Source organism: Neolamprologus multifasciatus, chromosome 17, assembly GCF_963576455.1.
Source record: "Neolamprologus multifasciatus chromosome 17, fNeoMul1.2, whole genome shotgun sequence".
Taxonomy (NCBI): Eukaryota; Metazoa; Chordata; class Actinopteri; order Cichliformes; family Cichlidae; genus Neolamprologus; species Neolamprologus multifasciatus.
In genome coordinates, this window is record NC_140455.1 from 27,304,196 (window position 1) to 27,332,047 (window position 27,852).

The 27,852-nt window shown below is 40.7% G+C and overlaps 4 protein-coding genes across 8 annotated transcripts in view; 1 reads left to right on the plus strand and 3 right to left on the minus strand.

Annotated features, from left to right (window-relative positions):
* The first annotated feature begins 2,239 nt into the window (after nucleotides 1–2,239).
* Nucleotides 2,240–6,786, plus strand: mest (mesoderm specific transcript). 4 transcript variants are annotated; one of them, XM_085138418.1, is made up of 12 exons: nucleotides 2,244–2,488; nucleotides 2,775–2,963; nucleotides 3,041–3,120; nucleotides 3,226–3,303; nucleotides 3,397–3,533; nucleotides 3,627–3,685; nucleotides 4,646–4,686; nucleotides 4,834–4,904; nucleotides 5,008–5,109; nucleotides 5,186–5,262; nucleotides 5,589–5,652; nucleotides 5,768–5,819. In XM_085138418.1, the coding sequence occupies exons 2-12, from the start codon at nucleotides 2,810–2,812 to the stop codon at nucleotides 5,769–5,771; spliced, it is 867 nt and encodes a 288-aa protein (XP_084994544.1). In that variant the 5' UTR covers nucleotides 2,244–2,488; nucleotides 2,775–2,809; the 3' UTR covers nucleotides 5,772–5,819. The 4 variants fall into 4 exon arrangements, with proteins under 4 accessions (XP_084994543.1, XP_084994544.1, XP_084994541.1 ...); XM_085138415.1 differs by lacking the exon at nucleotides 5,768–5,819 and adding an exon at nucleotides 6,220–6,786 and having other exon boundaries at nucleotides 2,251–2,488; XM_085138416.1 differs by lacking the exon at nucleotides 5,768–5,819 and adding an exon at nucleotides 6,220–6,786 and having other exon boundaries at nucleotides 2,487–2,559.
* A 35-nt stretch (nucleotides 6,787–6,821) lies between these two features.
* Nucleotides 6,822–14,905, minus strand: copg2 (COPI coat complex subunit gamma 2). The gene is made up of 24 exons (XM_085138405.1): nucleotides 14,751–14,905; nucleotides 14,129–14,181; nucleotides 13,926–14,006; nucleotides 13,749–13,820; nucleotides 13,579–13,658; nucleotides 13,208–13,283; nucleotides 13,001–13,093; nucleotides 12,765–12,851; nucleotides 12,465–12,622; nucleotides 12,230–12,363; nucleotides 12,075–12,142; nucleotides 11,704–11,892; nucleotides 10,447–10,542; nucleotides 10,034–10,277; nucleotides 9,787–9,862; nucleotides 9,568–9,671; nucleotides 9,340–9,465; nucleotides 9,176–9,244; nucleotides 8,869–9,050; nucleotides 8,642–8,771; nucleotides 8,460–8,557; nucleotides 7,964–8,102; nucleotides 7,752–7,850; nucleotides 6,822–7,182 (listed from the first exon to the last, which is right to left on the minus strand). The coding sequence occupies exons 1-24, from the start codon at nucleotides 14,785–14,787 to the stop codon at nucleotides 7,052–7,054; spliced, it is 2,622 nt and encodes an 873-aa protein (XP_084994531.1). The 5' UTR covers nucleotides 14,788–14,905; the 3' UTR covers nucleotides 6,822–7,051.
* Nucleotides 14,906–17,338: 2,433 nt separating this feature from the next.
* ucn3l (urocortin 3, like) lies at nucleotides 17,339–18,633 on the minus strand. Its single transcript, XM_085138420.1, has 2 exons — nucleotides 18,412–18,633; nucleotides 17,339–18,105 (listed from the first exon to the last, which is right to left on the minus strand). The coding sequence occupies exon 2, from the start codon at nucleotides 18,093–18,095 to the stop codon at nucleotides 17,613–17,615; it is 483 nt and encodes a 160-aa protein (XP_084994546.1). The 5' UTR covers nucleotides 18,096–18,105; nucleotides 18,412–18,633; the 3' UTR covers nucleotides 17,339–17,612.
* Nucleotides 18,634–20,659: 2,026 nt separating this feature from the next.
* Nucleotides 20,660–27,852, minus strand: part of col7a1l (collagen type VII alpha 1-like) — an 84,329-nt gene continuing 77,136 nt past the window's right edge. For both annotated transcript variants that reach the window (XM_085138398.1, XM_085138399.1), the window contains 3 exons: nucleotides 27,191–27,367; nucleotides 24,048–24,119; nucleotides 20,660–21,920 (listed from right to left, as the gene is read on the minus strand). In XM_085138398.1, coding sequence (XP_084994524.1) covers nucleotides 21,712–21,920; nucleotides 24,048–24,119; nucleotides 27,191–27,367 — 458 coding nt within the window. In that variant the 3' untranslated portion in view covers nucleotides 20,660–21,711. The remainder of the gene's footprint in view (nucleotides 21,921–24,047; nucleotides 24,120–27,190; nucleotides 27,368–27,852) is intronic.

Consider the following 27,852-nt stretch of genomic DNA (forward strand, 5'->3'; position numbering starts at 1 on the left):
GGGCTGTCGCCGAGCAACACGGACTTTCAACTCCCGCCACAGATTTTCTATGGGGTTGAGGTCTGGAGACTGGCTAGGCCACTCCAGGACTTTCAAATGCTTCTTACGGAGCCACTCCTTTGTTGCCCGGGCGGTGTGTTTTGGATCATTGTCATGTTGGAAGACCCAGCCTCGTTTCATCTTCAAAGTTCTCACTGATGGAAGGAGGTTTTGGCTCAAAATCTCACGATACTTGGCCCCATTCATTCTGTCCTTAACACGGATCAGTCGTCCTGTCCCCTTGGCAGAAAAACAGCCCCATAGCATGATGTTTCCACCCCCATGCTTCACAGTAGGTATGGTGTTCTTGGGATGCAACTCAGTATTCTTCTTCCTCCAAACACGACGAGTTGAGTTTATACCAAAAAGTTCTACTTTGGTTTCATCTGACCACATGACATTCTCCCAATCCTCTGCTGTATCATCCATGTGCTCTCTGGCAAACTTCAGACGGGCCTGGACATGCACTGGCTTCAGCAGCGGAACACGTCTGGCACTGCGGGATTTGATTCCCTGCCGTTGCAGTGTGTTACTGATGGTGACCTTTGTTACTTTGGTCCCAGCTCTCTGCAGGTCATTCACCAGGTCCCCCCGTGTGGTTCTGGGATCTTTGCTCACCGTTCTCATGATCATTTTGACCCCACGGGATGAGATCTTGCGTGGAGCCCCAGATCGAGGGAGATTATCAGTGGTCTTGTATGTCTTCCATTTTCTGATGATTGCTCCCACTGTTGATTTTTTCACACCAAGCTGCTTGCCTATTGTAGATTCACTCTTCCCAGTCTGGTGCAGGTCTACAATTCTTTTCCTGGTGTCCTTCGAAAGCGCTTTGGTCTTGGCCATGGCGGAGTTTGGAGTCTGACTGGTTGAGGCTGTGGACAGGTGTCTTTTATACAGATGATGAGGTCAAACAGGTGCCATTCATACAGGTAACGAGTGGGGGACAGAAAAGCTTCTTACAGAAGACGTTACAGGTCTGTGAGAGCCAGGGATTTTCCTTGTTTGAGGTGACCAAATACTTATTTTCCACCCTGATTTACGAATAAATTCTTTACAAATCCTACCATGTGAATTCATGGATTTTTTTTTCACATTCTGTCTCTCACAGTTGAAGTGTACCTCTGGTGCAAATTACTGACCTCTGTCATCATTTTAAGTGGGGGAACTTGCACAATCGGTGGCTGACTAAATACTTTTTTGCCCCACTGTATATATATCCATATATATATATATATATATCCATATATATATATATATATATATATATATCCATATATTATTATATTATATCTATATATATATATATATATATATATATATATATATATATATATATATATATATATATATATATATATATATATATATCCATATATATATATACATATATATATATATATATATATCCATATCTCCATATCTCCAGGGACTGCAAATAGAGATGAGCTAATAGTTAAATCTGGTACAGTGCATCTTGCTGTTAGGAAAGAAAACACGGTCCTCTGAAATGGAAAATATAAAAACTATGGGTGCCCGAAGAGGTTTTTGTCTTCCCCTCTCCTTTTAAACAACTACTTTTACTTTTGCCAATGAATGACTGACTGATAGAATGATTGTAAATCAATACTGATTTTTAGGAGATGCGTTTCTCTTAAAAAAGGTTTAACAGATGTACCAAAGGGACCCTTTCATGCATATATCCACATCCAGAACGCAGAACATTACATGCACTTAAAAAATGTTTGACATACATACATTTTATATGTAAAATATTATATTAAAATACAATATGCCGAAGCAAATATTTCAATATGATAAAAACACATAAAGAAGGAGAAGTGAAAAATAAAATTATTAATAGATTAAAATACCTAAATATGTCAAAAGAAAACGTTTTTTATTTAAAAATTAAATAAAAACAACAATGATAATAATAACAACAAGATTATTATTTTATTATTATTATCATTATTATTATGGGATTAACTAAATCCTCAATGTAATAATAAAATAATTTCACTTTCTTTTATATATAAAATCAATGTAAAAGACAAAAAGAAAACAGTCTTGCCGGATCAAATGTCACATTTTTAAGATGTTTTTCAGTCAATGAATGTAGTCAGAAACGATAAACTGCTGTTGCACATCCAGACCAGCAGGTGGCACTGTGCTTCTCTCCCGCAGTCTATTGTCAGCCCATCAAAGATCGTGTATAATAACGCCTAAGATGATGATGGCTTACTTAAGTGTTGACTGACAACAACCACAACCAACTAAGCTACTCGCTTCAGTCTCTTTCCTCGTGTACGTAGCGGCAAAGTAAGACCTCAGTATATTTATTTTAATCTTTGAAAAGTGTCGCCTTATTCCGCTCGGCAGGAATTTCCTCCGCAGTAATGGATCCCAAACACGGGGCGAAGGTCTGCTGAAGACGGGTCACAGTGTTTATGTGAGTACAGCAACCTGCAGCAGCGTCGGTCTCGTAGAAGTAAACAGAGCACAGGATCAGTCTGGTGGAAGGTTGGAGTTGTAATGACTTATCGATCATTTGTAGATAACTCACAGCGGGTTTGTCTCCTTTAATGAGTTGCACAGTGATAGATTACTGTTGCAGTGCAGGCAGAAGGACGACATGGCCTTTCCTCCCCCCCTTGCATCTGCGATATGACCTGTGTGAACTTGTGCATCGATGCGAATCTTGCAGGTTTCTTATCTAACGTGTCCATCTCTCACAGGCAGGAATGCGACTCCCCCCAGGGCTGAGTTCAAGATGAGAGAGTGGTGGATTCATGTGGGTTTGATCTGCATCCCTCTGGTGGCCGTGTACCTGCACATCCCGCCCCCTCAGCTGTCCCCTGCGCTGCAGAAGTGGCACGGTGCTGGGAAGGTCTTCCACTTCAGAGGCTGGAAAATCTTCTACAGAGGTAACACGTCAGTCTTAGTGCTACCAGAACATGCCAGTCAAGCACAAATATGTCTTTGATCTGTGGTCTCTTCTCAGACTCTCTCGGTGCTTTGGGAAGCTCAGATGTCATCATCCTACTCCATGGCTTCCCCACTTCCAGCTATGACTGGAGCAAGGTGCCCATCTCTCCGCACATGCCCAGTGGATAAACAAATGGAGAACTGTAAGGGTGTGTTTGGGACCCCCACCTATCCTTTCTTTTTCCCCCTCCTCTCATACAGATCTGGGATCCGCTCACACAACGATTCCATCGTGTGATTGCGCTGGACTTCCTCGGTTTTGGCTTCAGTGATAAACCGGTGGGTGAAAGCTAGACACAGGAAATCCATCATTATACATCGACTGATTAAAACGTGTCTAACATGTGTTTTTACTGTGCTGTAATGTACCAGCGGCCCCATAAGTACTCCATCTTCGAGCAGGCCAGTGTGGTTGAAGCCCTGGTGGCCCACTTGGGTCTGAGCAACCAGCGAGTGAACCTGCTGTCCCACGACTATGGAGACACCGTGGCCCTGGAGCTGCTGTACAGGTTGGTGGTGTTTTCACGCAGGCTGCCAAAACAGTGTAAACTGATAAACTGGTAACCTGCTGTGGTTTTTCCTCTGTCCTTCTTCCAAACTAGGAGTGACCAAAATCGCACAGGTCGTCTGACTTTAAACAGCCTGTGTCTTTCCAATGGAGGTACAGTGCACTCTGTTATCCTCAGCTTTAGTATAAACAGAAGCTGCAGCTCAGATTTTCTGTTTGTTTTACATAACATTTAAACTGAATATGTTAAGCTTTTTACAAAATCTATCCATTCAATGCTCTTTGTTTATCTGAAGTCGGGTCACGGTGGCAGCAGACTCCTGAACCATACTTTCCGGTTACTTCTGGAGGATTTCGAGGTGTTCCAAGACCAGATGACATATATATATATATATATATATATATATATATAATCTTCTAGGTTTCCCCCGGTGTCCTCACAGTCTGTGTGAGTGTCTGTGCCTGGAAAACCTCCAAAGGGAGGTTGCCAGGAGGCATCCATACCAGATGCCCAAACTCACCTCACCTCAAACTGTCTGCAGAGGAAACTAAGCTATTTGTATTCGCGACCTTACTCTTTTGGTCATTGCTCAGATCAGAAGCCTTGGATGATCTAAGATAGACGGTCCAACACCCACTGAAAACTTGATTTTGTGCCAAGGATGTGGACACAGCCCTCACTTTGGTTATACAAGGACCTGATGGCCCGTAGCAGTGGTGCAGTACACCACACAGCTGCCCACAGAGAACCTGGTCCTTACATAATTGACACTGGTGTCTTGTCTTGGTCCCTTTTTCATTGGTGACAGGAGCCTGGTTGTTGCAGTGGCCACAAATCCTCTGCAGGGAGCTTTTAGGTAGACCAGCCAAGTTGTTCTCCCTTGGTCTTCCAGTCCTGAGCAGCATTTATGAGGGGAGCTTCCACCCTTACAGATTGTTTTGCTAGACACTGTCTTGGGTGGTTACGAGGGCAGACGAAAGCGAGAGCATTGCTGCCAGAATGATCGCCAGTTGATGTAGCTCCTGATATTTGAGCGTTAATAACGCACGTCATTCCAGATGTTGTTCTGATGTGAAAGTCACAAGCGCTGCTGACACTTTTCTTCCTGACAGGATTGTTCCCAGAAACGCACCACCCACGGCTGCTGCAGATGGTGAGTCACGATTGTTTGCTTCATCCTGCTTTTTCCAGCCCATGTTACTAAATAAGCTGAGGAGGATGGAGTGAAATTTAAGGGGAGCTGTCCGAGTGGTAAACTTATCCTAGAGACATTTCTGTCCTTGTTTCTGTCCTCCAAAAGCTTCTGAAGGACTCGAGTTTTCTGGCTCCGATTCTGACGCGCCTCACTAACTTTGTGATCTTTCAAAAAGGGTAAGAGAGCCTGAGCCCTTTAGCACCAGAGTTACAGCAGGAGCCCTGCATTAGGACATTACATAATTGGATAATGGACTTTGATTTGTTTCCTCACTGGCAGGATAGGAGAGGTGTTCGGCCCATACACACAGCCCACGGACGCTGAGTTTTGGGACATGTGGACGGGGTTACGCTACAATGATGGCAACTTAGTTTTGGACAGGTGCGTGTGCCTGTTTGGTCTTTTGGCCTTTGTAACCTGCTCGCTCACTTCTAACTTTGCCACTCTGTCTCCGCAGTATTCTGCAATACATCAACCAGAGACTGAAACACAGAGAGCGCTGGGTGGGAGTGCTCACTTCCACGTATGTCCCACGTAAGTTCACTGTTGCGTCACACATCCCAATGTGTTCGTGTGTTAATAAATCAGAGGGCAGCTTTTGCATGGGCCAAACAATTTCTTAAGGTGTCAGCAGCCTCAGGCAGAGAGCTGCTGATGCTAAGCTGCTTAGTCCATCTGTGATTGGAAGCTCAGTGCGTGTGTGTGGCATAGAGCTCATGAGAAATGCAACATCTTGGGAGAAATGACTCCAGCATATGCCTTTTAATTTAATCTCACTTGTCCTGTACCGCTCCTCCATTTCTCAGTGTTCCTCTTTCCATTTTTTCCCCCTCGCTCACCGTCTTCCTTGTGTGTTTCAGTGCACATGATCTACGGACCTCTGGACCCCGTCAACCCCCACCCCCAGTTCATCCGTCTTTACCAGTGAGTGCCCCTTCATCTGTTTCTTTAACCCCCACACCAGACAATCCAGATTATCCATAATGCCCCTAAACTGGGGTAGCATTAAATGTGCTGAGTTTCCAAACTGCTTTGACAGATAAAAAGCAGAGCACCTAACAGGTGATCCATCCGGGAATCTAGACTTCTTTAAGTTACTTGAAGACGTTTCACCTCTCATCCGAGAGGCTTCTTCAGTTCTACGATTGTTGACTACGATGACCTGGATGACTGAGAACCTTCACAGACAACCGGGAATCTCATTTACCTCAGTGCACCTTTGCAGTTTGGACTGCGAAAATTTGCAGGACATTATGTTAAAGAAGGAAGAAAACCATGCGCTGGTGACAGCTTCGGTTGCCTTGAAGGCTGAGGACTCTATGATGGCTCTATTAATGTTTTAGTTTCTCCCCCAAAGGTTAGAAAAATGTGCTAGATTTATTCCCTCATCAGAGCTGAGGCTCAGTCACAAATGACTAGCTTTAAAGCTCTGTCTTTGTGTCCTTTGTGGCATGTTTTATTGAAACAGTCCATGTTTTTTCATTTTCTCAGGAAGCTGGTCCAGAGGTCAACAGTCACAATTTTGGACGAGCACATCAGTCACTACCCTCAGCTGGAAGATCCCACTGGCTTCTTAAATGCATATTTCAATTTTATTCACTCTTTCTGAAAGGAACCCAAATGCAACTGATTGTAGAACTATCGGATTATGTGTCGTACCAAATTGAAAGACGCACACGTGGTGCAAAGAGCGATCGTGATGATTGTACCCAGATGAAATGCTGCATCGGCCTTGCGATTTAAGCAAAGCTAATTTACCAGCACCAATCCCTGAAATGTTCATTACTACCATGGAAAATGGGAAATGCAGGCTAAAAATGATTGTATTTAAATAGGTGGAGGTGACTGAGGGAGCACGGTAATGTCAAGTAATTTGAACTGGTGTTGGGGTGTGTCATCATTGAGTTTATTTGCAGGACACTCTTGATTCCTTCCAGTTTGTGTTGTCTGTCCTGCTATCAGCTGTGATGAATTTTTATATAATTTTCTATTTCTCTCGATGTCAGCAAGTAAATGTCAATTTTTCTTCAAATAAAACTAGTTTTCTAAAAAAAAATATCTTGATTACCAACTGGAATAAATTAAGCAGCCAGAACTTGGACAGTCATGATTTATTGTAGATTTGACAGATAACAAAACGTGAGGACCAGCAGAATATATAAAGAAACAGCGAGAGAACACTTTTTAGTTTATACACTAGAAGTAATAAAACATTCATGAAATAGAATTTCAGATCCGTGAAGAACTAAGTGACGTTTCAGGTGGTTGAACAGGGATGAAAGGTCTTCTTGTCGCGTTGGCACAAAGCTGTATGACGACCATTTTAACCCACCGAAGCCAAGATGACATCGACGACGTTCTCGTCTCCGCTACGAACCGTCACCTGCATGGTGACGCCGTCAGCCAGCGCAAGCCGAGCTCGAACCAGCACGTCGTGACCGCCGCGAAACACACCTTAGAGTGAGAGTGGGAAAGTTTTTACTCACAACATATACACATATTTACAGTATTTCTGTGAAGGTTCTCAGTCATCGTAGTGTAAGGAGCTTGGAAAGAAAAGCGTCTGGACTTCTTTGAGTTGCTTGAAGATGTTTCACTTCTCATCCAAGAAGCTTCTTCAGTTCTAAGGGTCAAATAGTGGAGAGTCCCAGATTTAAACCCAGTGGGAGTTTCCCCCCAAAGAGGGACAAAGGACCCCCTGATGATCCTCGACCTAATCACATGAGCCAAGGTGTGAAAGCGGGTGTGGGTCACATTCAGCCAGGGTTTCGGTTGAGCTCATTGTGAAACCAGGCCCCACCCTATCATGTGATTTCCTGAGGTCAGATGGCCCAGGATGCGAGTGGACGTTAAGGCATCTGGGAGGGAACTCAAAACTGGATTATAGATGGTGAAGAAGCTTCTCGGATGAGAGGTGAAACGTCTTCAAGCAACTCAAAGAAATTTACAGTATTAATATTTTATAGATCAAGTTGAAGTTAAACTTGCATACAGTTATCAATATCCTGATATCAGACACTCACCAGCAAGGAAGAGGACGTGTGAGTTCTTATTTTCAGGAACTTTGTCGGAGCGCTCACATGGCTGCATTCCCAGGAAGTTGATAATGTTACCCACCGCCTCTGCACACAAAAACACAAAGAAAAGTTTCACGACAGTGGTTTAGGTCAGTTTATCCTATACATGTTAACTAAATAAAGGTTATATTACAAAATTAACTTCTAATTGTCCGTACCATCTAGAGTTCGTACAGATGCCAGGGCAAAAGTTTCTTCCTTCTCAAATTCGTCTCCTACTTCTTCCCACGCTGCTCCGAAATTTGGTTTCAGAACCTTCTGGATGTGGTCTGCAACCGTTACCTCTAGATCCTCCAACTAAAGAAAGTCGCCCAAAACAAAGGAAGAGGTTTAGTTTGATGCTAAAACATGTTAACCGCCAACACTACCCGTCCGCCTTCTCGCACACACCTATGGTATCAATTTCAAAACCCTCGTTCACGATTTTCAGAAAACCTGACCCCTTGACCTTGAGATCGAGGTCACTGAGATTTAAACTTGTCCAAGATTTTTAGTAGATACACCTGTGGTATCGATTTGAAGCTGCCTCATTTTTGCGTTCATGCATTCACAAACTTAGATGTCCACGTCAGGCAGCAGGATAATAAAAATACTCCTGCCTTTTTACAGCTGAAGGACAAATATAAATAAAGTCACACATTTTCTATTACGTACCACATATTCATCATCATAACCGTCATCGTCAGGCTCTCCTGTGTTGGGGTCGCAGTCCCTCACCAGGTACTTCATAGTGCAGCTGAACGTACAAGACACTGCGAACAGACAGGAAGCATAAATCACCCAAACTTGGCATTTAAGCAGCTTAAACACTTCTGGTGATGTCTGAATGTTCGTACCAGCTGTGGGGTCATCATCGGGAAGCCGGATCAAAGTGTAACAAGAACCAGGCTGACTGTATGGGAGGCTTGGGGCAGGGACACAGTGTACGACCTCATAGGCCTCCGAGGGCTCCATCTGCACCACCACCTAGAAGACAGAATCAAACATATTCACACGTTTTATATGCTGATGTGTTTAAAAATATTATTAAACTTCAGGTAATTGTGAAACAAAACTGCGGTACCTTCTGCAGCAGCTGGTCGTTTAGAGTGTTCGTGCAGTCGAACTGGAACACCATGTGTCCGGCGAACGTGTGTTTGATGCAGCGCACCACGTATTCAGTCTCAGCCTCCGTCAGCTGCACCGGCTCCGAAGACTTGAACAGCGGGCCGAGACCCTGGAATTCTGGGATGGCCGCAAGTTGTTCTGGCAACGATGTAAACAAAAACTGATGTAAGACGAAGCAGGGATTTTATCAGCTACATCGAAATGACCACAAAGGTGAACGCACATCTCCGATCATCGCAAAACAACAGATGCTGTTCATTTACCCTGATAAATGTCCTGGCGTGATGGGGCCAACTTTTCTGGAAGCTTGCTTGTAGCGACTGGGGCGATTTCTGAGCGGACAAATAAAATTGTTCTTAAAGATCTGATTCCTGAACATGACAGTTTCTCGGTTACTACAAAAAAAAAAAAATCCCTGTGGTCGTACCTGTTTTCTGCTCTGTGATTGGAGCAGTGGCCAGAGGGACTGTCTTCATATCAAAAGGTTTCTCTGAGGGCTCCAAGGTGTACTGGTGGAGGGACTTCTCCAAACCAGGAATGGAAACAGAAAGTCCTGAAACACACATACAAGGAGACTCAGCACATCACCTGCTGAGTGCTTGACAAACAAACTGGCTTGACGGCTCTTTTATTTTGAAAACCAACTGCAATTTACCATTGAAGATGTAGGCAGCATTCAGAGCCTTCTGCTTCTGCTGGAGCACGTTCATGTAGAAAGTAGCTCTGTCGCGCACCTCATCATCACTGTCCATCATACACCTGTGCAAACAGAGCTGTGTTAAAAATTATACCGCACTGACACACAAAGAGTTTATCCACTGTGTACTTTCAAAAGTGCACACACATACACTCAACAAACAAAACCAATGAATACCTCTGCAAAAGAACCAGGACACTTGGCAGCAGATCATCATTCTGAGCTCCAAATTTAGCCAAAGCGCTGACAGCAGCTAAAAGTGGAGCATGACACAAACAAATGTTTTATCTCGTTAGTAAATAGCCTAAAAAAATTGGAAGAAAATTAACTAAAGCTGCCAAAATAAAAAGTATCAGCCTCTGCCTATGGATGTTACAGATCTAAGGTCAAACTTCTGGGGTGCATGCTCTCCTACTCGTCTCACCTGCACGGACAGCCTCGCTCTCCAGCACCACTCGGTTGAAAATAAAGCGAATGTACTTGGAGGGCTGCGGGGTGCGTGGACCCTCTTTGCCCAGCAGGTGCAGGATCTTTGTGGCAAGCACAGTGTGCTCGCAGTCCTCGATAAACTCGCACAGATGGGCCAAGCCCGTCTCTTTGCTCTCAGGGTTCTCCTCGATGATGCTGATGATGCAGTCCACGATGGCCCGCTTGTACTCAAATCCACCCTGCAGAGAGAGAAGAGGTTTACAAAAAAATATTATTACAGTGATTCATTGTGGTGTGCAGATTCTGTATCTGTTATAAAAAAAAAAAAACATTTTCTATACAGCATGTCACAAGAAAACTCAAAAAGTCAAATGCCAAATGTAGACAATACTCGGTTATACAACTTACATCATCTCTGAGCATGTTGGACAAGAAGTTCATCATGACGCTGTGCTTCCTGGGATACTTCTGACAGAGAGCACTGATGGCCTGCACCACAACCACCTGAAATAAAAACACACATTTAGGACATCAGAAAATAGAACAAAGGTAATGGGATTTGTTTTTAAGTAGGAGCAAAGCACACAAACTCATTTTAAAAATTGATCTTTTTTCCCTCAAAAGAAGCTAATATCCGATTGTAATACAACAAAGACACTTTTCATCTACAACCTGCATGTTTTCATGGCTGGTTTCCATAATATTGCGATTTTTTGTGTGGCAATATTATATCGATACAGGGACACCAAATATCGATGTGTTATTTTAGAAAACGCAAATACAAATTCAGTACTATGATAAAATCAACTGCTTATTTACTCCACCAGATGGTGCTGTTCAGGTTTTTTCTAGTGACCTTCAGCGTGGAGGAAGAAGTTGATAAAGATGGCGATATTGGAAAAAGAAATCAACAAAGCACAGTGAAAATTTAACCCAAAGGTATGAGCTTATTTCGGATTTTCTAACCAGGACAAGACAAAGGGCACTGATGGCATTTAAAAGCACCGGACAGCAATAAAGTTTTCTGGAACTGCTACAAACACGAGGGGTCGTCTCATCTGCCACCATCCTGCGACAACGTTAGCAAGGAATGGCAAAGCTAGCAGAAACAATATATCCCAATATAACTTATATATACTCAGCATATTGCAGTTGTTTAAAATTGCAATAATATTGTATAGTGATTAAGCCATTGAGAAAATATTGTAGAAGTTTATGTTCACAGTTCTATGAGCACAGTGGCTCCTTCCACCAGCTAACTGTAAGAAAGTTGTCTTTAAGGATGTGGCGCTAAAGAAGAAAAAACAACAACTATGGAGTCAGAAATATGCAAAACAACTAGCTTTAAGGATAATCTCCCCACTGTCCACCATGCTACATGTATGGACTAGTACTTATATAGTACCTCCCTACTCAGTTCTTACTACTGCAAGTCTCATTTACTCCAACACACACTGATACAGCACTTTCATCTATCCCTAAGGGGGTTCAGTGTCTTTCCCAAGGACATTTCTATATGCAGACTGGAGGAGTCAGGAATTGCTCCGCAGACATTCTGATTGGTAGACAACCTGCTCTACCTCATGCACCACAGCTGCTCTGACCCACATGCATTAAGACTTACTGCTTAATCAAATTAAAGTACTTAAAACAAAAGCGCCTGACCTTGAACTCATCTGAGATCTCTGAGACAAAAGAGGAGATCTGCTTCATGAGCCGATCCACGCTGCTCTCACTGCCAGTCTTCAGAAGAGTGGTGATGGCTAGCGTGGCAATGCTGCGGTTAGAATCGGTGATCAGGTTCTCAAGGTCCAGGTTGCACGCAGTCACTGCTGATGGATGCTTCATGGCCACCTAGTGGACACAAAGGAAATATTAATGTTGTTATACTACATCCAGAGTTATGTTTTCACTTGTAATAGGTCATTTTTATGTTGCTATGATTAAACGACTCATGGCTGTTTATGCATCAGTGTTTGGTACTTAAACCTTAAAAAACAAGCCATATTTTGGAGGAAGGGAGTGTGCAGCTGTACCTTATTGAGGGTCCTGACAGCAGCGTATCTTAGTGCAGCTTTAGGAGAGCTGCAGAAGAGCTGCAACACTGCAGGAAGACATACATTTAAAATGAGATTGATGCAGTAAGACAAAAATTGCTCATTTATGAATAATATGTGAGTAAACTAGTAACCTGACACAGCAGGGGCCAGCTCCCTGGCAGTGCAGTTGGGCATATGGACAATAGCAGAAGCAGCCTCATACACCACCATCTCATTCTTGTTCCTCAGGCAGCTCTCGATGAAGTCAAACAAGGGGCTGTCATGACTGTAAACACGAGGATAAAACCCATGTCAACATGACATCAAGACTGAAATTTAGTATGCCCACATATCTTTTGTGTATCAAGCTACTGCTGGTCTACTCACCCTCCCTCTGTCTCGTCCAGCAGTTTACTTGCAATCCGGATGAGCATGCAGTAGGCAAAGGGAGACTTGAGACCAGACTTGGTGAACTTGTTGAGCATCTTGGTCACAGCGAGGCGGTCATTCTTCCTGAGGTGATACAACAGGCCCAGGGCGTGGTACTAGAGAACAGGACACAAATAAGCAGCCACTTTAAACTAATTTCTATTCAGGAATAATATTCATTATTCTCAATATTAACCAAATGAAGCAAACTGCACTAGAAAGCATTAATTCTGTAGTTTTTCTTCTGTTCCTACCCACCTGGACCATGATGTTGTCACTGGAAGCAGCCTCCTGGGCTTCATTCACCCAGCGCTTCACCACATCATAGCTCATCTTCACCATGTGCTGAAGAATTGAAGTGGAAAGAACATTATAGTCCACCATGAAGGAAGTGAATAACAAACCTTTAATTGTGTAGAAATGTCAGAAAAATCTCAAAAGAGATTTTTTCTGAGAATAACACTGAAAGAAAAAAAAATGAGCCCAATTCATACCAGCGAGGAGACCAAAGCTGAACTGGACACACTGGGAACCTTGTCAACAATAGCCTGCTTCATGTATCTCTCAATAGCCTGCAGCATGGTCGTCTGTGGGGAAGACAGCATTAAAAGATGCTTCAGTTTCTTACCTTAAAAACATGACATTGATAAGAAAAGACAAAAGCAATTTCCTCTTCTGAACAGAAATTAAGCAGCACTCACATCTGTAATCCTGCAGAGAGCTCTAATGGCAGGTCCTCTGTATACATCCTCCTTCCCAGTCATGTCTTTGGTCAAGCTATAAAATACCAGACAAGAAATAAATAAAGACACTAGAATGCCAAAAGAAAAAGTACACTATTGCAAAAATCATAATTTTCTTTGCAAACAACTTTAAGATATTGTTCTCATCAGACTTTATACCATCAAATATTCCATTTTGCTAGTAAAATTGTTAAGAGGTGCACTGCTCGTACAACTATAAAACTGGTGTGCAAATACTTTTTGCTTATTTTTACTCTTCTGTTTTATTTGAGAAATAAGAAATCAGTATGTACATAAATGTATACATAAAAGTCATTTAATGAACAAACCTGCTAGTGACAATGATGACATCCTCAGAAATGTTGGCCATCTCTTTGATAGTTAGATAGCACATCCTCCTCAAAGTTTGCTAGAAGAGAAATAGCATAAACCTGAATTAATTAAAAAAGAAATGCTTAGCCAGTTAATTAGAGATCAAATGAATAGGGGGACCTCTTACATCATTGGACTGAAAGAGCCTGGTCATTGCAAAGAAAGCCTCAGTGGCCTCTGTGGTCCCAAAATGCTCTCCCTGTGTGAACAAAGATATGAGAATGAGAGAAGATGATGTCATGAACTCAAAGCCATACAGACAGCATAGTTTGTTTACCTTTTTTTTTTTTTTTTTTTTTTTTACCTGGTTGAGGAGATAGATAATCTTGGTGAGAATGTGGAGGCATCGTCTTGGATTAATGGGAGTCTCATTGAAGATGCGAGCCTGTAAACAAAAAACACACTTTTTATTTCAGTACACCGAATATTCTTTTCTTTGGTCCGTTTTTTTCTTTGTTTATTGTGAGCAAAGAACACGTTTTCAACAGCACTGATCTTAGGCTTTACCTCCTGCAAGACCGCACTCTTCTCCAGGTGCTGGAAAGGGTTTGAGCCACTTCCTAATGAGTTGAAATAGTTGTGTTAGAAAAATAATCCATTAAAACTTTACTGAACCTTATTCAAAGCAAACACATATATGAAGCGGGTAGAGAAGAAATGGGCAATGAGAAACCAATAAGAGAATCAATCCTGCTTTATATTAATTTGATCTTCTTATTAGCGTATGTTAGCTTCTGGATATCTGCAAATATCCAAACAGTCTTCCTTAACGTCAACAGAAACTGGTACAACTTCCACTCATATAAGTTGGACTTGGGAGAGAAATGACAACATCCAGCTGACGATGCTAATACGGTCGGCTAACGCTGAACTAAAGAAAACCGATGTTTTAGTAGCTGTGGATTTAAATGCAACGTCAACTCAGTTTTTGACACTCTCTTTAAACCATTATCTTAATCATACGTTTGTTTGCAAACCACATTTATCGCTCAATCACCCTGACAGATAGCGTAGGTTTACCCAGCTAGTGAGCTAACAGGCTAGCACCGCTTTAGCTTCCACAACATAAAGTCCAATCAAGACTATTCAAAGTTAACAACCGTTTACAATTATAATTCTGCAGTCTTACCAGACTCCTCGTCTTTCTTATCAAATTTTTTAATCATTTTGAAAGCGCGAAGCTGACGGATGAGGCCAAAAGCAGCTCTCAATCTCGCAACAGATGAGAAGCTACTTCCACGTAGCCGAAGTGAAAACTGATGTCCGGTGGCAACGTCCACGTCGACGGAAACTACGTCGGAATATTTCCGCGTAATGAGCGGCAGGGGGCGCTTCTGACACATCTTGACGGTTACTCGAATTAAAAAGTCCCACGAAAACAATAATCCATGCATAATAATCCTTGTCCCAACCAAATTGCATTTAATGTATAATAATAATAAAAAAAAAGGTTTAAACAACTTGACACAACTTGTAGACCAAAGGTCCTTTTTCAGTCCTTTTTCACATTTTGTGTTTTCACAGTCTTTTCTAAGTAGATTGAGTGAATTACTCTAACCAATGCAACCCTATAGCTATATTACCTAAAGAAAAGAAATTAATTTCAAAATTGCAGTCCCCTATTTACACAACTACATCTACCATGAACTTTCACAAGGGTTTGATCTCCTGCCTTCGTAATACTTTGATTATTATATAAATAGTGTATTTGGGCAAAGATTTGAAAAATAAATATAGTACTAATATTACAAAAAAAAACAAACAACAAAAATAAATACATTTATTAAAAAATGTGACTATTGAAACGTCAGGCAAGGTAGTTTTCAAAAGTTGCTTGAATTGATATATATTAAGTATGAAGGTGACTAATTTATTCAACAGTATCTTTAGCTACTAGAGTATTGGTAACAGGGCTGAACCAGCTACAGTACAGAACAACTAAAATATGTCATGAAAAGTTTACCTTTGTTGCCTGAGGTTCTTGGGTGGTATCTTACGTTTCCTATGCACGGTCAGTTATATTTTGTGCTGTTTATTGGCATCTGGACAGCCGTTATAACTGCTGCAGAGCATCATGCATACCACACTGTTCCACAGTACACCAGGATGCTTCTATAGTGGAGCAATAGAAGGTCACCACCACTTTCTAATCTACACAGTTCTTCTTCAACGAGCTCGAGAAATGAAAGCGCCACTGACTCTCCTTAACTGTAGTGTTGACAGACCAATAGGGGTCGCCACGGAAGATCATGTACCTTTCCTTCTCCATGTTCACCTTTACTACATCTTCTTCTCTGCGGTTTCCGTGGCATCACTACTTGTACACTTTGCATCTTCACTGTCACACCTGTCTCCTTCTCCTTCATGCACGTAGCCTGTTTTTTTGTTTTTTTCTTTCTTTAGGCTACCGACCGTCACAAACTAGAATGTAGCTTTCATAAATGACCACAAGAGGGCGACATTATTCTTTGTAAAGAATGCTTTTCTGAGGCAGGTGAATTCAAAATCCAGATATGCCGATTTCTTGTTTGTTTTCTGACACACGTATTGCCCAGCCACATTATTATTATCCATCACTGCTTATTGCAATCTCCCAACTTCAAAATCCTGTCTATTTATAAATAGAAGACATAAAAGAATAGAAAGGTAGGGTGCCCTCTTGTGGTAAAGGCAAGCAATAGCAACACTAATTAAAGTTTATACCTTGAAAGTCTGTCCCTTAAGCATATGTTTGCACTGTAATGTATTACTTGCTGACAATATGAAGTGAGACATGAATATATCTATGATGAGACAAATTTGGGTGATACAGTGTTTTCATGAAGGTGTGTGAGTCGGGCTTTAACTTTGTGAACAATGAAGTAATGAAAAGATATATAATATAAATATATAAATATATAATGAATCTCAGTGATATAGTTATATCATATAAAGAGGCAAATGTATGTCGTTACACCTGCTTTATTTGAGGAAAAATAATCCTTTATTTTGAGTATAAAAATAAGAGACATCTGATGAACACATACATTCCCATGCAATTGCATTTTACTGTATTTCATGACCTTGCAGATGATTTGTACAGTATTTTTTTTTCTCAGTGTTGTTTTTCGGCCACATTCAAAGTTCAAAACTTGAATCTGAATTCATACTTTTTTTTTTTAAACACAAAGCTTCTTAAATAAATAAATAAATGAAGAATGAAAAAGAAAAAGAAACACATATCCTGGAATAAAAAAAACATTTCTCAGGACATCAAATTATTATTAGATTATGCAACAGTGCTGCATTTTTTTTATATTTATTTATTTATTGCTGTAAGCAAAACCAGCTGCTTTGCTCATCGCGTCCAGTTATTTGAATTTATTGAGTCTGGGCAAAACAATCACATTAAACATTAATTTAACCGAAAAACCGAGGACGTGTTTTAGTCATTTTGTTTGTCTGCTATAACAAAGTACTTGAGAAAGTTTGTAATTTAATATAGGTGGATTATTCGCACGTACAATAAATGCATAAATAAACACATTTAATGAACTAAAAGAAATCAATCAATTACTTTTAAAAGAAGGCAGCAACAGCTAATTTATCCGCTCATATCTTCTGTAACATCTAACCTTGGTTTTAAAACATTTTTCAGTAGTTATCTACTTTTTCATAAGTTCCCTTTCCTACGAATATATATATATATATATATATATATATATATATATATATATATATATATATATATATATATATATATATATATATAGTAAACGTGATTTGCTGTTGGAAATGGTCTCAGTGATTTGATGTGGAGAAAAGAAGGCGTGAGATTATTTCCTTTTACAGGCGAACAGCTGAATTTAAAGCCTGTGTATTATTAAACACGGCATCGTTCCCCCGGAGAAACAAATGGATGTTTACTTGGATGATAAGAGATGCTAATTTATTAGACTTTGAGAGGCCAACACTGGTCATGGCTGTCTGTTAAATGAAAGTTGTCCATGTTTCATTTCCTCCGTCCAATTTGCGCCAGCAGACGCGCGTTCTCCGCCGCCTTGGCTCGCAGGTTTTTGGCCTTGGCCACATCAAAGAGCACGTTCATGATGTTGGTCGGGACGTCCAGGGACAGGGTCAGTCTGCTCCTCCGGTCCCCTTTGTTGCTGTTGCGGAGCATCTGGCCCCTGAGCTTGGTCCGACTCAAGAAGCGGTAGTTTGCGGGACTTGAAGTCCTTTTTTCCCGACTGGATTCAGCAGAGGAGAAAGAGGACGACGAGGAGGATGAGGAGGAGAGATACTCCGCGGACTGCATGAGGGACCCCCAGCCGTCCACAGTGGAGTAACCAGGCTCAGTTTGGTCATTCCGGACCCCGAGCGCCAGCTGGTCGTCGCATAGGAGGTCGGGGCGCGTCTGGTAGAGACGGAGGCACAGGCTGGAGGTCGGTGTGCACAGGACCGAGAACAGCAGCAGGGTCTTTAGGGACGACAGCATGCTGTGTCCTCTGGGACCAAAACAGGTGAAGAAAGCCAGAGAACATGAAGTTTTTCTCGCATCTAATCTTCAGCAACACATCTCAGTGAATTTCATTTTCACTGAGATGCAAAAATAAACCTTACTAATATGCCCATTCTGCATATTAATAGTAAATATTAACAAGTACCCTAACAAATCTTGTTAAAATCTACTCTAAGAGTACTGGATTTAGTTTAAAGTTCGATGGTTTTAATGTGAAGTTTAGCGGATAAAACTAAAAACAATATTTAATAAAGGTCACAAACGTGTGAGCAATAATGTTCGCGCAACTTACCACTCGTATCCTTTAGTTATAATAATATTTGTATTAAATATAGTTGGAGAGGTTAAGCAGCACTTATCCCCTCAAAGAAAGCGCAAAGAAGGCGAAATCCTCAAGTGAAGTTATTATGAGAAATCCCGATGAACCAACACTGTGTGCGGAGGTCAACAGTGCGCACAGTCTGACCAGCAGCGTCTCCTGCTCGTCCATTCCCACTGTATTCTTTTAGTAGAGCCATCAAAACGCAGCCCTACGCCAGCAACAACGTCATCCCGTTGACATTTTGGTTCGCAGTGAGCCATCCCATTGGCTGTGAAGCAATGAGGTAGATGAATGAAGAAAAAAAAAAGAAGAAAGTTGTGGCCTCCTGTTGGTGGACCGAAGGCGTCACGACTATTGAAACTTTTTTTTCTGCCTCGCATCAGACTTTTAAAAAAGTGTTTCATGTGCAGCTGCTCCACGATAGCCTGTAAGAGTCCCAACATCTTTAAGCCATTCAGTGGTATTTGCGTGAAACTGACAGGTTTCCGGTTGATCAGCACCACGGACAGCTCCCATTGACACGTTTGTTCTCAGCTGAGCGGATTTGACGCTTATCTCAGGCGCACGTAGCAGGATATGTTTGGGTTTTGGATCAATAGTTAAATGAAATTGTCTCACACTATAATATTAGGCATGTCTTCAGAGGTTTCCCACTTACCGCTGTTAAAGCTGCACAAAGAGCGGATCCATTTATGATTTAAAGTAATTAAAAAGTAATGGTTGTAGTGATGAAAGGATGTTAAGGTAAAACAGAGAGGATAACAAAATAAATCAGACCAAATTGGGTAGAGGATGGCGATAGAAAGAACGAGGAGCCAGCACAGGTACAGAAAATCAGACATCTAAACCTGCAGGCGTAAAAACCATAGGTGGGGCTGTCACACCGTGAGCTGAAAGAGGACTGGAAAAGTTGGATTTTCTTTGAGATGCTCTGCAGCCCGGGTCCAGAGAGAAAGTGACATAGAAGGTGATTGATCTGGTTATATTCAACTACTAATGCCATTAGTTAAAGCGTATTAAGCCTTATTATATAAAGGTAGAAAGTGCGCACATTACATGCGCTGTTTTAGACAATATCTTTCTATAATGAATATATCATTGTATGTTCATTATAGCGAAATGTAAACCTGTAGATTATAGAACAGGTCATAAATATAAATCTTCACTTTATCAAAGCAAATTCAAAGTCCTTCAAATACAATATTGTCTCTTTAGCTCATTTTATATATTCATTTCAACAAGACTAAGAACTGAATGAAGAATAAAGGTGCAGAGTTTAAAAGTTTCCCTGCTCTTTCAGATGTCTCCATCGACATCAGTTTCACATCTATTAATAAAGAGATGAGCATTTGTTCCATTTGAAGTTTTAATAAGTTGAGTGACACCACATATAAAAACTTCTGTGCATGATTCACAAATGTTTCTTCAAAAGAGACGAGAGATATCTGAGATTTTCTAGAGAGCACTGTGTTTTAATTACCGTTGAGTGTACACATGACACGCAGCAGAGTTGATGTTTATTACAATGTCAGAATGAAAAAGAGCATACAGGGGGAGACAGCATCAAAGGGTGCTGGGTCAGGGTCTAATGAGCAACTTCATTCACCTTCATTAATATGAATGTAAGTCTTCACAGCTGGAGTAATTGCGTTTCGTGACACACGAGGCAAAGAGATGTCCTCCCACTCCAGCTTCCTCCGCAAGTGATCTCTGAAATGGAATTACATGCCCCCTTCAACATCAAGGGGGACAAAAATCCTACATTTATTACATTGACGCTGGTTTGTGTTGCTCTGCTTAGGAGTGAAGGCCTATTGACCACAAAGCACTTTCTTGCTACTGTTTATACTTATAGGTTAAAGATTGAAAAGATTAAAAAACAGCTAAGTTGTCACTGAGCTCACAAGGCCTAAGAAAACCTTAAGTAGTGAGGCTGTCCTGCATCTGCATGTGTCTTTGCAAAGCAAGTTGTTTATTTTTCTCATCTCTATTTGTCCCTTTATAACTGGATTGGTTCTAAAAGTGTAAATGTCGACATAAGAGTTTAGCAAAATCTACAAGAAAAAAATTAAATATGAAATTAAGCTTATGCTTAAGTTTTAATATTGCAAAAGAACCAAAACGGGACAGGCACAAAAAAAAGAAAAAAAAGAAAGTTTTAATATTTCTTTTGCCTTGTGCTTAAATTAAACACTTTTAATTTTATAATGAGATTTCTTTATGTCTAAAAATGTCATGTAGACATATCAAGCATCTTTGCGTGTGGGTGTACATCAGAGTACAAAATCGTGACTAATATGAAGGAAGCCTCTTGGGGCTTGTCTCCTCTGTCAACTTGAAAAACACTATTTTTACAAACCAACCTGAAAAACAGATTAGAGATATGAAAGAACCGAGGAGCAACAACCTGGCAACTTGAGAGCCTAAAATGTGTCGTGCATTTTCATCTGTCACACTGCCAGAAGAGAAAAAAACAACAACCAAAAAACTTCAATGCGTGCTGCCCCCTCATCAACACCCACACAGGAATCCCCAGCTACTGCTGAGTCGGTCTGATGGAGAGTCCTCTAAAACAGCCCCTGCGTGAGCTCCCACACTGGGCCCCTGTTGGACCCTCATCTGGCTCCCAGCCTGACCCATAACACCCCCTGCCAAAGAAACATATGTAGTGGTGGAGGAGTCAGCAGGCAGTCAGCTATCAGCTTCTCATTTCTGCACCACACAGGATGTAGGACGATTGACAAAACATAAGAAAGGTGACAGTTATATAAAGAGATACGCTACAGTGAGCTGGAAAATGAAAGAAGCTGGCATGAAAAAGACAAATCGTGAGGTGGATTTAAGATTTTTTTTTTTCAGTAATGTTTATTTTTGGCACGTTTACATTCAAAATCTTTGTCAATGTCAGTCTATTTTAGTAACACAGCTGCAAGAAAACATACTTACATGTGCAGATGTTATGTGAAATTAAGAAAAAAATCATTCACATTTAGACTACATCACATCCCATTATCCATATATAACAAATTGAAAAACATCTGTTAAAATATATAAATAAGAGCAATGCAAAATGCAAAAACAATAACATTTTACACAGTTATGTACAAAATTACTTGTTTGGGGGTTGCTGGCTCAGTCTCCAAGGTTCTGCGGGTGTGGAGGTGTACATTTTTTTATAGCATCTATAGTATCCGCACATTCATATTGTATAACCAAAAATCTCTTCAAAGCAGGATTTCTTTTCAGTCACTGGATTAACTGTTTAAAGGATTATTCCCTGCACGATCTGATTGGTCCCCCCACAACTCGACTCTCCGTCTCACACCATTCCTCGCACTCATGTCTGGAGGAGAATCTGTTTTGGTTGCCACCACAGCCCCCGTAAACAAACGGTCTGCATTCCCCCGATCGGGCGTGGAAGTACCAGACCAGAGAATAGTCTGAACAGGCTCCTTCTGACATCGGCTCCAAGCAGCGGTCTGTTAATGAAAGAACAGGTAGATAAGGAAAAGCGTAAAGCTGTCCTTCAAACTGACAGGCTGTGGAGTCACTCTACTTCAGGGGTGGGGGAACTCCAGGCCTCATTGGCCGGTGTCCTGCAGGTTTTAGATATCACCCAGGGTCAGCGGATCTGAATCAAGTGTCTAGTTCATTACCAGACCTCTGGAGAACTTCAAGACATGTTGAGAAGATACTTTAACTTTTACTTGGATCGAAGACACATCTAAAACCTGCAAGACACCAGCAATCGAGGCCTGGAGTTTCCTCACCCCTGCTCTATTTTCATAAGTGTTAGATTCTCAACAAAGTGCAGAGAATATGATTTGTTGAGTGTATACTCACTTTAACTACAGTTATGGTCAGAAGTTCACACACACATTTGAATTTAGTTTGGATTTTTCTGTCATCCAGGAAGGGATCAAAGTATACATGCAGGATCAAATATATACATATACTCGCTTAAATCTTTAAATAAGTGATAAGTTCTACAATGTCTTAACTTGACAAAGCCAAGGCCAGTTAAATTCTCTGTTGTCATCACGATTGACTACAACTGGTAGTTTTCCCTGCTTAAAAAAGGATTTGTTTGACACTACTGATTGGACTGATCAATACTAACAATGGGCAAGTCCAAGGAACTCAATGAAGATCTAATAAGGAGAATCTCTTGGAGCCATTTGTAAACAACTGCAGATTCCAAGATTGCCTCAAACATCCATCTTTTATATCCGGTCTTTAAGTCTGACGTCATTAGCCGTGTCTGTGCCCAAACTCTGCTGCAGGTCCATAAGTCAAACAATCACTGCGGCCTCGCTGAGAGCTGAAAAACTGTCTAAATTCTTTCATCTGTAATAAAATTATCAGCGTTCTGCTCTACCAGGTGTAACAATTAAGTTTAACATCCATGCATCCATGAAAACAGAATTTATGACATTTAACGGAGTTAGACGTTAGCAGGGAGTTAGCTCGCTAGTTTCCATCTAAATATAATATAGCCTGTACTGACTGAGGGATTTCTGAAACAAATTAAGATGTGCAGCTCTGCTATCACTTCCAACATAAATGAAGACAGAAAACTAAACAGCAGTGATGTTTTTAGGGTTACTGAAGTTTGGCTAGCCGGTATATAATGATGTGCTACATGATCGCTAGCGACACAGCTATGTTAGCATAATATAAACAGTGAAGATGGAGGAGGAACTCTAACTTTTTTCCACTCAATAAAAGTTAACATGAGGATTCTCGATGGTCAGAGACAAATGCAATCAGATGGCAGGATGCTGTAAACGGACCAAACTTCAGTCAGGAGAACAACTGAGATCATCCATCCACAATACGAGGTTAGTCATTAATATACTGCTGCATGGGCTGGGCTGTAGTTAAATGTAAGGTTTTAAAAACTGAGCTTTAAAATGAATAGCGGTAATAAAAACCGAGAGAGGCCGATAGTGATCACTGACTGTTTTTAGGGGCTTTTTGAGATTAAATAGAACAAGATACAAAGTATTAAAACATGTTAAATACACAACAGCCTTGTTAAAGGCAGGGTAGTTTGGGCCCAGAAGCAAGATTCATCATGTCATCACTTAAAGACCGGACACAGTTTATTTAGCTACTAGTGCTGACAATAAAGGACAGTGTAACTGATAATGATTACTATTTCTTTTTAAATTTATTGTTATAACTGATTATTAGTGCAAATTGTAGCCATATTAATCATACAGTGTCTGTTGCGACAACCCTAGCTGTAACTTAAACTTTATTTTCCTTTTGTAAGTGGAAGAAAAACCAATCCAACCCCTGGGAAATAAAACAGATAAAAAGGTATTCTGAAATGACTGAAAACTTGTTGTGGAAGCTAATATTTCTCCCAGGTTCTCCCAGGTCTATGTGATAAGCTAGACTACCTATCTATCATATTAAAAACCTTAACTGACTCTAACTCTCAGGAGGTGAAAACATTCGAAAAGCTCGAGTGTCTTTACTATGAAAAGGGTGTTGAGTGACATCAAATTTATAATTTTGTTTTGATACACAAAGCAAATAAAGGGAACAAGAGAGGAGGGAAATAGACACAAACAACATCAGTTTTCTTGGTAACTCACTTGCTGTGTCTCTTCCATATACCCTTCTCTTCTTCCTTTGTCCCCACTCCACAGTCCCTCCATCATGAGTATCTGAAGCCAGAAACAAAAGCAATTACTGATACACAATAAAGAACCACCTTCACTGGACATTACGAGTGCCAGTGACATTTTAGCTCATCCAGCAAATTAGTGAGAAACAGTTCTGGACCTTCCAATCATCAACTTTCTGTTTTTCGTGCCAACTATAAAGTACAAACTTTTGAGGGAATTCATATCCTGCTATCATAAAAGCTAAGCGATAAAAGGGGAAATCCAAAAGTATCATTAAAAAATTATTGATAGAGATGGAACGAACTTTGAAGCGCTTCAGCTGTTTGTTCTACAAGGCCTGCTGTATTGCTTTCCCTTCATCTGGATTTATCAAACAACATCGGTAATGTAGGGTTTTACTATATTCAGAAAGTGAACAATAAACACTCAGTTCTGAGAGAGATGCTTACATAAAGAAATTCTTCATCACAACAAATGATTTTTGCACGTGGATTTCATAAAAAGGAGGCTTTTAAAGAAATCAAGCACAAGCTAAACCCCCTGATTATAAATACACATGAAATTTAAATCACAAGTAAACTCAATAATACCAAAAGCTTAACATGTTAGGAGGAGGAGGTTACAGAGGAAGCTGCAGAAGGTGGCAAACAGTTTGAGCACAAGTATTATGTCAACTATAAAGTCTACTCACCCATTTCACCTGCTGCCTCTGACCTTGAGGTCAAGGTCACTGAGATTCGAGCTCATATAAGAATTTTAGTAGATACACCTATGGTATCAATTAGAAGCTCCTACGTTGCCCCATTCTACAATTATCGCATTCACAAACTTAGGTGTCCATGCTGCCTGCCCACAGGGTGACGACAATATCCCATCAGTCTTTAGCGACTGAGAGGTAAAAACAGTCGACCACTAGACTAATATGTGATGTCACAGTGACTAAGTAAAATAAATCTTCTACATACAGTTAACACTTACAACATATATTTGCAGGTGGCTAAAACACTGATTTTGTACAAATTACCCACATTTTTCTTTGTTGCCACAGTGAAGCATCTGCCTCCATTTCACCCTATCCCGAACAACTTTTTGTGTGACACCAATCTTCTGCATGTTCTCCTTCACTACACTCCATGAACCTCCTCTATGGACTTCCTCTGTTCCTCTTTCTTCAGTATCCTTTGTCTGGTATGTGCTCTATCCCTCCTCTGCGCATGTCCAAAACCATCTCAGCCTTGCCTCTCTAACTTTGTCTTCGAACTGCTCAGCCTGAGCTGTCCCTCTGATGTACCCATCTCTAATCTTGTCCATCCTGGTCCCTCCCTAAAAAATCTTAACATCTTCAACTCTGTCACCTCCAGCTTACAGCAGGTCTCACTACCGTCTTGTAAACCTTCCCTTTCAGTCTTGCTGCCACAAATCACCCCTGCCACTCGTCTCCACCCACTCCACTTTGTCTGCACTTTCTTCTTCACCTCTCTTGTGCACTTCTACTGAGTTTGGATGGCTGACCCCAGTTATTTTAAACTCACCAATCTTCACTATCACTTCACTGTTATATCTGTCTTCCTCTCATTCACACACATGTATTCTGTCTCGCTTCAAGTGACGTTCATCACTCTTCTCTTAAGAGCATACCTCCACCTCTCCAGGCTCTCTTCCACCTGCTCCCCACTCTCATTACAGATCACAATGTCGTCATTGAACATCATAGTCCACGGAGACTCCTGCCTGACCTCATCTGTTAAGCTTTCCATCACCGCTGCAAACAAGAAGTGGCTCAGAGCCGATCCCTGATGTAATCCCATCCCCACCTTGAACCCATCTGTCATTCCAACTGCACACCTCGCCACTGTCTTGCTGTCCTTACACGTTTTCACTCCTTGCGCATCCTCTCATGAAAACAATCTGGTTTTAACACAAAAAAATCCACTACCCACTCTCCTAGACATCTGCATACATCCACAGGTATGAAGTCGAAAGTTTTAAATGTTTGTACTACAAAAGGAATAAAATATTTAACCCACATGTGAAGAAAATCCTTCATTCTTGGGTTTTTGTTTTTTTTTTTTACAAAAAGATGCTTCATTCCTTGTGAAGAATTTTATCCATTGAGTGCTCACAATCTAGCATTTCACGACAGCTAAGAAGAGCTATTCACGTGAGGTTTATAAGTTTATGTAAGTATCCGCTAGAGGAATATTGTCCATCTTAATTATTTGTTGTAAAACATCAGATTTCGTGCAACAAAACAAGTGAAGATAAACACCATATTTATTTAGGTGTGAATGCTGAGCCGTACTTGTACAATCATTATTTGGGGAACAAATGAGTACTATATTTAATGATTTAAATGAATAAATAAACCAGTTGACATTGACGCAGGGCAATGACAGCTTTGTGCTTTGATCAGCTGTCTGGTTTATGTACCTGAAGCAAGAATAACAATAATTTGGGATGCAGAAAGCTATTTCTGCCCGTGGCTGTATTAGCTAATAAGCATCACGGCATGTAAGATTGCTGGTACAAGCTGACCTTTGGTTTAACTTTGTGGCTTCCCTGTAATAGCACTCTATTTAATAATTACTACATTTTGGTTTCCTTTTCTGTCCATTGCTTAGCCTTTTTTGGGAGAGCACTCACAGTGGTGAGACTGACAAGAAAAAATGGAAAAAGTAAGCTGGTATGACATCACAACACAGATTTCTAGATGTGTCTGAACTGAGTATGCTGCAGTTCTGGGATATCTGCATCACTTGTAGATGTCCTAAAAGTTAAAAAAAAAAAAGAAAAAAAAAGGCACAGACCTGGCACATAAAGAAATATTACCTAATCACATCACCTTTAATCAGACATGTTCAGCATATTCAGTGGTGCTTTTACCTTAATGTTTAACTAAAGAATGGATACAGTATCAGAGACATGTAGGCAGGCTTGTTTTCTTTGTCCTTGTCAGGACACAGCACATTTTAATTGCCTGCATCACAGCTGCTACACATAAGGTTGATATATGCAGCTATTTAGCCAGACACTTGGTCACACGCTATCTAAGGCATCTGTGTGTTTGGCCAGAGGCGCTGACCCTGCAAACAGCTACTTGTGTTTCTTACCAGTCTGGTTTTGTGGGTGCCCTTCTCCCATGTTGTCTGCCATGTTTTCTTCCATACTTTGTTCATGCAGGTCATGGGTGATAGATTTCACAACGTCTTTTTGGTCATTTTCATTCTTAGTCACTGCAGTTGTTGCATCTGGGTCAACAGATTTTACCATGAACTTGTATTCCAATCCTGCAGTGATAAAAACAGCATGACTTTTTTTTTTTGCTAGGAATATGGAAATGGCTAATACCTCTTTGGGAATCATCTTGTTGGGGCAGAAATGCTTTTATCTTTTTTATGTTTGGATAATTCACAGTTCACTGTGAAGTAGCTGACTTACAAAAATAATTTCTTTCAAAATGGTCCTGTACAAGGACTGAACTGAAAATGAGTGATGAAGCAGCAAATGGACAGCCTGGAGAACTATCGCTCACAAGGACTTTGAAACAATTACAAGCAAGTCTGGCTCCTTGGAAGCAAAGTATAAAGACATGAGGGCTGGCACAAGGTTTTTGCACAGTACTGTATATATTTGTCATGCATCAAATTTAAGTAATTAAATTAGCCATAATACCATAGTTTAACTAGAATTCTAGGTATTTAAAATATTTTCTTTCATTCTTTTATTTCCTTCAGCTCACTTTATTTATTAGTTTATACTTTATTTCCCTGTA